Source organism: Limanda limanda, chromosome 10 (assembly GCF_963576545.1).
Source record: "Limanda limanda chromosome 10, fLimLim1.1, whole genome shotgun sequence".
Taxonomy (NCBI): Eukaryota; Metazoa; Chordata; class Actinopteri; order Pleuronectiformes; family Pleuronectidae; genus Limanda; species Limanda limanda.
The window spans coordinates 2,897,840-2,909,156 of record NC_083645.1 but is presented as its reverse complement, the minus strand read 5'-3'; the positions used below and the strand labels follow the sequence as shown (position 1 = coordinate 2,909,156).

The following is an 11,317-nucleotide window of genomic DNA, read 5'->3' as shown; positions in this document are numbered from 1 at the left end:
ACGACCCGACCGCTCAGGCAGTCTAACATTCCAATTAAAACAATTAATCTCATCAGATAGAAATTCATTTTAAGATTCAAACACATTGGGGCTGTTATCTTTTTTTTAACAACTCAATCGACAAATTCCTTCCACATATGTTGGGTGTCAGCTGCGTCATGTTGCCTGTAACTGCTTCAGGCTCTTTGTTGCTAAACTTTTGGTTGGTCTGTCATCTTGCTTCGATCTGAATTTTTGTAAATCCAGTGGAAACATGAGTCTAGTTCCAAGAGGAAATAACATTAAATGTCAGGTTTTTATTAGAAAAAAACTTTACATAATTTTTACTCTCCAATAATATAATCACATTATCCACCCAAAAAAATGAAAAAAGAAACAAGAACCTTCCCCTCGGTCAATCAATATACTGCTTCCTGACTACCTCCTATAGAGACACACCATCGATCACTATCCGGCAGGTATGCAGCAAGAATCACATCAAAAAGAGCAATTTATGGCATCAACATAACTTTGTACTGGAGGGGACTGACTCAACCGGGCTCATTTCTCGACACCTCCGCTGGTTTTCATGGAGCCCACTTCTTGTTGTGTGTCTGGTTGGGAAGGTAAGCTAAGGCCTCATCCTCTGCTGTGCAATAATATCCAGATCCTACAAATTCAATCATAGTTTAACTGTTGGATCAGTGATTCCTTCCGACGCAGAATATCAAAGGATAAACTCTGCTGTGTTTAATGTGAGGATGCAGAGGACTTAAGGATTTCTCACAGATCAAGTCTTACTATTCTTTTTTTCTTTAGGAAATATGAGACAACACATGATCTTATCCTCACACAGATAACTTGTGCTCGCATGTTTTAAATGACAGAGACGGATCAAACAGGACCAAGTTTCTGCGGAGTTGTGTTGATGCAGTTCTCAATTTCAAGAATAAAAGTGATGAAATGAAAACCACCTTATGACTACAGTTCTGCAGGTATAGAGTGCATTCAGGACCCCTGAGAGGTGGCAAATCAAATGTACTTAAATAGTTTTGTGCAGGAGCTTCCCACCTCAGAGTTGTCTTACGTGCTCTATTAAAACAAGAGAAGCTATGCCTGTCGTCCAGCACTGTACAAAATTATGAAGTAGACGTGGTGAAGCAGGGTTCTCCTCTGCACCAAGCTTACATCTAACTGAACGTGCACAAACACAACGTAACAAAAGATGAAAGCTATGACATCTTAGACAAAAAGTACAACTTTTACTAACTAAGAATGTCAATTAACAGCTTAAAAAAAAATAAACATACAAGACATGTTTGAAACAATTAAATTACAGACAGAACATAATAGGACCTGGAGGAGCGTTCACTGACTAGAGTATTTTACGGCCAGAAACACTGCAGAATATATTATGGTGAGAATGAAGTAGATTCAGCTTGTTGCTTTTGACTGCCGACGTCCCCCCCAGCCCCACCCCTTTACCAAACAGTCCTCTGTTGTCATGGAAACCATGTGACAACCAAGTGCTACGATTTACTGCTGCCCTTCTTTCTTGTCTCCCTCCGACGAGCTTGAGCTGCTGCCGCCGCTGCCTTCCCGCTCTGCTGCCATCTGCAGGAAGAGAGGAGAATTACAGGTAAATTGTTTATGTTTCAACTGCAGCCTCTAAAGAAAATATTTTTATAAGTAGTCATAAATTTGTTATTTGTAGGTATCATCATTTCAATAATCACTATATTATAGTCAGTGTTTAATTTGTACATTCCAAATATCTAATCTTTTTAACAGTTGATTAATAATTGAGTCAGGAAAAGAAAAACCTGCATTATTTCAAATGAGAAATGTTTTATGTTAAAGAGCAAAACATTACAATGTAACTGACTCAAAACTGAGGATTTGTGCTCTTAATAAGTTAAGATTATTCAATTTTAAGACTCAGCAGAAACCCTGTTTATATTTCTTTCCAAGACATGTCTTTGATGAGGAAATGTAATTTAATGAAATATTCATGTATTTCACTCTGGGCAGTGTTAAAAGTTGATTAAAAAAAAGGGGGGGGGCTGGATATTTTCTGTTGTTTATCGGAAAAGAGCAGAGTTCATTTGAAATTGTGTAGCAACAGAGAGAGAGAAGAACAAAAGTTGAGTGTGTGGTAGGCGTATGCAACATTGTCTTCACCAGGTTGATATACAGCATCAGTGTGAATAAGATCCTTACCTTCTTGTAGGCCATTTCAAAGAGTTTCAGCGACGCCTGCTGCAGGGTGGTGGCTGCCTGTTTTATGTTCTCTCCTGTTTCTGAGTCCTTGTTGGCCAGAAGATTTCTGACTTTAGAGATCTCCTCCTTCAGCTTGGTGCACTATGAGTGGAAGATCAGAGAGGACACGTGAATAAACAAAGCTGTGTCATTTGTAATGACACTAGCAGCAAAACCTGACTTTAATTTGTGTATTAAACCTGTTTATTCCTATGCTCCACACGCTTGTTCAAACACATGATCTCTGCAGTTCATACACAGGATGCTTTAGACAGTTAGACCCTGTCCAGATCTGCTATTAACATGCGTCTCAGGGTATGTAATCACAAGTAGACAGCTCTTATGTCCATGTAGGACATAATTGAGAAAAAATATTAGCTCAAATCACAGAACAACTGTTGGCTGATGTCTTCTGACCTGCTATCGTTTCATAAAGACGACTTCTTAGTGTTTCACATACTGACCACCAATTGTTGATTATGTTTTTTTTTAAATGGGTAAGATATAATATTTATATACAAGGTAGGGAACCGAGATCTGTTCACTAGAGAGACATTTTAAGGTCGGGTATGAACAGAGCACTTGTGATCAGGTCAGACAGGGCGATGGTAATAGCAGCCGGACATGCAGTGATGGCAGGGTTACCGGAGAACACTCCTTCACTCCCTCCCTCATGTTTTACCTCATCAGCAGGAAGCTGGTCTTTGAACTCCTCCATCTTGGATTCTGTGTCGTGAACAATTCCCTCTGCCATGTTGACGGCCTCCACGCTGTCCTACAAACAAAAACACAATGAGAAATTAATTTAACCTTCTGTAACGGTATGGAGTAGTGTCTGTATAAATACAGTTTAGCCGTAAGTTTTGAACCCTTCACCTTCCTTCTCCTGTCCTCCTCTGCGTACTTCTCCGCATTCTTGACCATGTTCTCAATATCATCTTTACTGAGACCTCCTGATGACTGGATGACAACTGAGGAAGAGATGAGATGAGGTTTACGAAACGCATAGCACTGTCATGTTTGTAATATACCAATTAAAGCTACTCATAAAGGACAAACATCTCTTAAGAATTAAAAATCTTAAAATTTAAATTTACTGCAAGATATTTAAGCCTCGGACAAACTGCAGAAACTTACTCTGCTGCTCGCGACCGGTGCCCTTGTCCTTGGCGGAGACGTGGACGATACCGTTGGCATCAATGTCGAAGGTGACCTCAACCTGGGGAACTCCGCGGGGGGCTGGGGGGATTCCCACCAGAGTGAACTGACCCAGCACCTTGTTGTCTGCCGCCATCTCTCTCTCGCCCTGACATACCTTGATCTCCACCTGTGTCTGTCCGTCAGCTGCTGTGGAGAACACCTGTAAGCAGAGGAGTGAGGACAAAGTGGAAATTTTGGGTGACAGCTTTTACATTTTAACCTGACAAGCACTTTTTCAGTGTTGCTCTGGAGGAGCAGTGCAGCCTTAATCTCAGTACCTGGCTCTTCTTGGTGGGAATTGTAGTGTTCCTGTTGATAAGTTTGGTGAAGACTCCGCCAAGAGTCTCAATACCCAGTGACAACGGTGTCACATCCAACAGGAGCACGTCAGTGACATCACCAGCCAATACACCTCCCTGGATGGCTGCTCCTATGGCAACAGCTTCATCTGGGTTGACAGACTTGCTGGGAGCACGGCCAAACAGGTCCTGAACTGTCTGCTGAACCTACGGGAAAACAAAGTGTTAGCTTGTTTAAATGTTAGACTTATATAGGTGCGTCTGTACAATCCTCATTTGGATGACTTCATGTCACTGACTCTGAACCAGAAATTAACATTACTACAACTCAAACCACGCATTTGTTCAGTCAGTTTAACTGTTTATTGGATGACAGTAAATCCTTGTGAGTGTGTACAGTAGGTTGTGTACCTTGGGCATGCGGCTCATGCCTCCGACCAGCAGCACCTCTCCAATGTCCCCCTTTGAAACCTCCGCATCCTGCATGGCCTTCTGACAGGGAGCCACGGTGCGGCGGATCAAGTCGGACACGATGCCCTCAAATTGTGAACGTGTCAGCTTAATGTTGAGATGTTTGGGACCAGAGGCATCCATGGTCAGGTAAGGAAGGTTGATATCCGTCTGTGACAAAAGAAACATGAACAAAAATATTACAACTAAAGGTTTGACACGGTCACAGATGACATTTAGGCTATCAAATGTTTTAATTTAATTTCTCCCTCTGCTTAAGAGGCTGAGAGTTTTTGTAAATTTTGGCAATTCTGCAGCCCTTCAGATAACCAATCAATACATAGGTAAATATTCCTTCTTTTCTTGGCATAACCATATCCAAAACTTGCATCCTCAAAAAGGAAATAGTAGTTATACTGCTACATAAAAGTTGAACAGTCTGTACAAACCTTGCCTCTTTGCCTGCTCTGCTGTCATAATCAGCCAAGTTCACAAACCTCTAAAACTGCTGCAGTAAAGCACAATATAGCACCATAATACTGAGCTACACACACACACACACACAGACAGGACAGCGAGTTTAATGCCAACGATAACCTCTAAATCAGGGGTGCCCAATACGTCGATCGCGATCGACCGGTCGATCGCGAAGGCAGTGTGGGTCGATTGCACAACTGGACAAGAGGCAGTCACGTGGACGCTCCGGCGCACGTACCCACTTTTTTTTTCTTTTTCCGTCGGTGCCGCCGCCACCACACCCCCCGCCCTGGATGATGTTGCGAACGTCAACCGGGGCGGAATGCTCGTCACGCCGGGTTCAAACCGGACGCGGAAGCGCCGCCGAAGCGCCGCGCTAATCCCTAGAGCGCCGGCGCTTGGCTGTTCACACCGGACGCTAAAGCGCCGCGCTAATGATATCACATACTTTTGCTGTTATCATCCTGCAGTAAAAACGGCATTTAATCCTTTTTTTCAAGCATATACTTACTTGTTGCTCCAACATTAACTGCAACACAGCCCAACATGTGTCTTCTTTGTCTCATATGTGCTGAGGATCATACAGCTCACTGTACTTCTCCACTTAAATTATTAATTTAATGTCATCCATCTTCAAGAACTTCTCCGCTGTTTGCTATGTCGGATGTGGAGGGTAAATTACGTATTCTCCACTCAAACCTATGTGGAGAATACGTAGCCCCCCCCCCCCCCCTCTTTTTATCTATATGACTGCTTGTGGCTGGGCAGAGGGGGACATTTAATAATGTGATTGGTAAAATTGGTAAAATTAAATCTCCAGGACAACAGAAGGGGAATACAAACTATGGGATGCATATTTAATCATTTATATCATATAAAATATAAAATATGTTATCAATATCGTTTTAAATAATTTTTCAGTGTGTTTCCTGGCCCGAAAAAAGAGGGGGTACGTGCGCCGGAGGTGGTAGATCTTGTTGAGCTGGTCATTTCAAGAGTAGCTCACAAGCCTATAAAGTGTGGGCACCCCTGCTCTAAATAAACATCATACTCATGTGGTCAAAAAAAGTGACTGTTCTAAAGGGTCTTAAGAGTTTGAGGGTAAATTATTTTTCCGTCTGATGTTAATTGGTGTACGATTGGTCAGAAACGTGTGTCAAACCTTTCTATGACCAGCACCAATCATCCTTTACCTGCAGTGAAGACGACAGCTCACACTTGGCCTTCTCTGCAGCCTCTCTGACTCTCTGAAGAGCCATGTTGTCTTTCATCAGATCCACACCAGACTGGAAAGATGCGAAATGACAGCACATGTGAGAAACTCACACACAGAGTGAACTACAGATGAGGCTTATCTAAAGAGTGTTAAACTGTGCACCTCTCTCTTGAACTCCTTGACAATGTGTGTGAGGAGGTGTTGGTCAAAGTCCTCTCCTCCCAGGAAAGTGTCACCGTTGGTAGACTTCACCTCAAATACTCCCTTCTGGATCTCCAGGACAGAAATATCAAACGTACCTCCACCAAGATCATACACTGCAATACTGGAAACAGATACGAGTGGGTTTATTGCAGCTCCACCAGGATAAATCCTATATTCACTTGTTTTCATGTTTCAGTAAGAACTGTTATGACTGACGGACTGTAGTGAAGGTTCTGCTCTACTCACATCTTGTCCTGGGTTTTTTCCAGTCCGTAGGCCAGAGCAGCAGCTGTTGGCTCGTTGATGACACGCAGAACGTTCAGACCTGAGATTTGACCGGCATCTTTGGTGGCCTGATGATCAAATAAATGCATCAGAGAGTGTTGGGGGTAATACATTTGCGTGTGCGGAGTTCAACTCTGACCCACAATATTCGCTTCACTTTCACATATGTGTGACCGTGCCTTTACCAAACAAATCAGAGATAGCTGTCAGGGTTCACCGAGTATAATGTTATTTTGGCCTTGCATGGTTTGCATTGTTGTGTTAATTTGCTCAAGTTCAAAAAAGAGGCGAGGATGATACTAGCTGAAGTGACTACCGTTGCTGTATTGTACATGTTGTGGAAACACCGGGGAAGCCAGTTGAAGGGAGGAGAGGAGGTCTTCTGGCTGAAGTAACTGTAACAGTTGCGTAGTACGTGTTGTGGAAATACCAGAGAAGCTGTCAAAGTTCCAGAGACCACCAAGAAGAGAACACATCTTGGGCACTTTCACTGTCTCCTACAGGAACCGTGTCTGGATAATTGCTCGACCAGGATAAATCCTATATGCTACTATAACGGAGCATCGAATGTCAGCTATTTCAGAGGTCTGCTAACATACTTCCGACCCATCTGTGATCTCTGCCTGTCTGATGTTTAGTGGAGCCTTGTTTGGGAAGTGACTGGGACATTGTTCAGTTTATTTTTTATGATTGATTGAAATTGTCACCCAAATATTCAAAGTTAACGTATATCACACTTTTTCCTAATATTGTGTAACCCTTGTGTGTGTGTGTGTCTGTGTACCTGTCTCTGAGAATCATTGAAGTAGGCTGGTACAGTGACGACAGCGTTCTTTACTTTGGTTCCCAGGTAGTTCTCTGCAACACAAGAATAAAATTATAATCTAACTAATGCTCGCATGTGGACGACTGAGAGCAAAACAATACTTGTTTAGTGCAGCTGAAGTCATACCTGCAGTCTCCTTCATTTTCATGAGAACAAAAGCTCCAGCCTGGCTTGGGGAATACATTTTCCCATGAGCCTCGACCCAAGCATCACCATTAGATGCACGTACTATCTTGTAGGGTACGTTCTTCCTGTTGATGAAAACAGTGTGTTCAGATTGTTTAACTCACACACTGCTCATTTTTCCATATCCAAATAAATAAAAAAACAATGACCCCTAACACAGCAAGTTACATCTTTGAGGTATACCTGTAACGCAGTTGACAAACATTTCTTCAGATACTGGTATGCAATGAGGTAGCAAACGTTAAATGTGAACTCACAGATCTTTCTGGACCTCTGCATCGTCAAAGCGACGGCCAATTAGTCTCTTGGTGGCGTACAGAGTGTTCTCAGGGTTGGTGACAGACTGGCGTTTAGCAGGCATGCCCACTAGACGTTCCCCATCCGCAGCAAAGGCAATGACTGATGGAGTTGTCCTGGCTCCCTCTGCATTCTCCAACACCTGAGAGACAAACAGAAATCCATGTTTGCTTTGTCAAACTTCAGACCAGAGAGCATTGCCATTCACGTTGGGGTAAGTGGTTAGGATAAGCTGGGTTAGGGCTGACTTAGTTTTCTCCCAGTTATTGGTCGATCTGCTATCCTCAATCTGTGCAAGTTAATTTCAGAATTTGGTAAAAATGAAGATACATTCGACTAAAGAAACAACTTTTTTTAAATGAACATCTTTATTTCCATTAAACTACACTAAAATTTTCTTTAGACCCATTTCTAAAGATTGTCAATTTTGATGGCAACATTTGGGGGCACTGAAAGAATAGTTCACCAAAAAAATAATAATTCAATCATTATCTACTCAACCCTATGCCGATGGAGGGCCGGGTGAAGTGTTTGAGACACATCTGGAGTTTTATGGGTAAACAGTGCACTAGCCAGGTACCAGCCGCATCCAATACAACAGAAAATATTAGGGTCTTATCTTCAGAAACAATTTTAGTTTTTAAATAAATGTATAAAATGCCTCCATATTGCTCCTGTGGCGTCATCCAAGTGTACACAAGCCCCGACATTCATATTCAACTCTAAACGAGTTAATTTACACCGTGTTTTTAGCCTGAAAGTACTCTGATATCTTCGGACGAGGTGCATAAAGGGGCTGTCAGAAATGCAAACGCTAGCTTGGCCACTTCTGGTGAACTTTTAGGGATGAGACACGGTGGAAGTTACCTTGATTCGAGTCGAATATGAAAGTCGGGTCTTGCAGATACTTGAATGACACCACACAAGACAAAATTTCCACCAGAAGTGGCAAAGTAGGCGGACGTCAGCATTTCTAAAGGTCCCTGAATGCGCCATGTCAAAAGATATCAGCTGACACGGTTTACCCCTGAAACTCTAGCAGTGTTTTGTGGACTCACACACTTCACCCCCCCCCCCCCCTTCCATTGGCATAGGTGCGAGTAGATAATGAGTGAATTACAGTTTTTGGGTGAACTTTTCCTTAAGAACACATTTCAATGTATTGCAGTTGAGTACAACACCACCATTCACTATTAAGTAAGCAAGAATCTCAGAGAAAATTGAAATGAATCAGTGAGTAAATGGGATCAACTATCTATTAATCCTTGAGCAAAGAAAATAATCTAAACACATTCAAGCACTAATTTTTGTGATTAGCAAACACAAGCCTCCTAAAGATGTCCCAACCCTTCTGAATATAAACAACTACCATTGTTGTTGCATTATTATTAGTCTGTTTTTTCATGTCTGCTAATAAAGCTTCATTGACTTGAACATATAACTTGTTTTCAATCACATGATTATGATGTCACGCAAAATTCACATATCCTTAACATAAACCTCACAACCACACAAGAAAGTTTGTATTTGCCACGACGGTAAGGAGGGATAAACACAGGCTACCTATAAGAAATGCTTTTAATTTATTAGATGGTCAGACTGGGGATCGAACTGCCAACCTTCAGGTTGGAGGACAACCACTCTACCCCTCAGCCACAGCCGCCCACTAAAGGGTCGTGTTCATATTCCAAATAAACTGACCACATGACAGGCAGACTGTTCATCCTCACCTTCGCCTGTTTCCCATCCATAACAGCAACACAGGAGTTGGTCGTTCCCAAGTCAATGCCGATGACTGAACCTTTGATGGCTTCTGACCTGCATCACATGTTCAAATAGCAGTGTTATTTTAACATACGAATAAATATATCAATGACATCGTACTAGAAAATCCTCATATCATTGATTTTACATTTGCCATTGTACCAAAGACCCTGCCTTGGGGAGAGACACCATTTTTCAAGGTTGAATGTGACTTGGAATATTGCACAGGCATCATACAGTTTTCAATGTACATCTTCTATCAATAACTATTTCCAGACTGCATTTGTATCACTTTGGAGTTATATGAGGCCCTTTAATGTTGATACTCACGCATAGTCTCTCCTGGACAGGACTCTGAGGGCATCTGGTTGGAAGCCGCTCCAGCAGGCCTGTGGACACATCAGAAGACTGTTACACAGCTGTTACCACATTTTGTACCATGTAGAATGTAAATTATAATTCATGCCTGTGTGGCTCCAATGGATCACAAAATAATTGTGGAACCCAACCAATTTTTTTTGTTACACGCTACAATAAAAAGTAACTTGGATTTTAGAGGGAAATTATGAAGTGTGGAAATAGGAGAACCCAATGTGGAACACAAACACCGTAATTCGACCGGTCAGAAAAGTGGTGAAAATGTTGTTCATTAATACAAGTTAACATTAACAAGCAATAAATCGGTGATCATCAGGTGATGGACATATTAAACGGTGGAGAAATGCTGCAGAGCGTTTGGGGGGGTAGGGACACCGCACCGAAGGTCACTGATCGGCTCATCCGCTACAGCCATCGAGGAGGTGAACCACTGTCACATCACACACGCTTCTTTACACATTATAATGTCAATCGAACCATTAACTATCACGCACGACACAGGATGGGTCTTGCCAGACGTGTGACAGGTATGACATCAAAAGTGAGCTAGCACAGGCTAGCATGGACCAAACCACATTCAGTTGCTCCAACTAAGCAAAGAATCGACGTCCACACGGAGAAGTGACTTATTTTAGCGTTAAACACGACTTAATGTGCGCTTTCATCAAGTCAATTAAATGACAGCTGTGAAGGTTGTCGAGATTTAGTAAGCTGGCCTCACGCTAGCTGTTAGCATGCTAAGCCAACCTGACGTCGTCACAAGACCGGCGTTTTCCCATCTCGTATTAATAAGCGACATTACAAGAGTATGTAAGAACAAATATGAGTATTTTTGACACTAACCTTCTTGATTAATGATGACACGTTTCTTGTACAGCTCCTTGTCGGGAGAGTCCTTGAAACGGTGCTAGCGACACTCAACATTTTGACAACTCGGGTAACAGGCTAACAATATTTTAATAAAATGTCCGCAGCGTTTTATGTCTGAGCAGAGTCCACAAACTGCCGAGGAGAGGAGGAGAAGGGCAGCGAGAAGAAGTCAAAATGTCGGGTGTCTTCAGACGTCCAGGGAGAGAGACACAGAGCTCAGGTCCGGGACACGCCGCTCGTCTTTAGACTTAAAAAGCTACGGAGCTTCTTCTGGAATCATCCAACACATGTTGCACCATGCAAAGCTGAAGGACCCCAAAACGGAATGCCCATGCACTGCCTGTATGTTTTTAACCGTTTATTAAAATGCTCTTCAATAACTACGAATTTATGATTCGTGATTTGACTATAGAGTGATATAAATGAAATAATGTTTTTTCTTTTTATAACATTTTGAAACATTCATTTTATTTTTTAAACCTTGTTGCGATTAGGCACAGTAAAGGGCAGATACACATAGTGGGCACGTGAAGGTCATGATGTAACGAGGGGTACGCAACGGTTTCCACCGCGTTTTGTGTTACATCAGAAAACTTGTACCAATGTACTTTCTATACCATTCATAGA

The 11,317-nt window shown here is 42.2% G+C and overlaps 1 protein-coding gene across 1 annotated transcript; it reads right to left on the bottom strand.

Moving 5' to 3' along the window:
- Positions 1 to 276: 276 nt before the first annotated feature.
- hspa9 (heat shock protein 9) lies at positions 277 to 10,980 on the bottom strand. Its single transcript, XM_061080245.1, has 16 exons — positions 10,664 to 10,980; positions 9,773 to 9,831; positions 9,409 to 9,496; positions 7,639 to 7,820; positions 7,322 to 7,446; positions 7,154 to 7,227; positions 6,331 to 6,437; positions 6,043 to 6,205; positions 5,858 to 5,950; positions 4,149 to 4,358; positions 3,717 to 3,944; positions 3,376 to 3,598; positions 3,115 to 3,209; positions 2,921 to 3,013; positions 2,200 to 2,340; positions 277 to 1,593 (listed from the first exon to the last, which is right to left on the bottom strand). Exons 1-16 carry the CDS (start codon positions 10,742 to 10,744, stop codon positions 1,516 to 1,518), a joined length of 2,040 nt encoding a protein of 679 aa, XP_060936228.1. The 5' UTR covers positions 10,745 to 10,980; the 3' UTR covers positions 277 to 1,515.
- Positions 10,981 to 11,317: the final 337 nt, after the last annotated feature.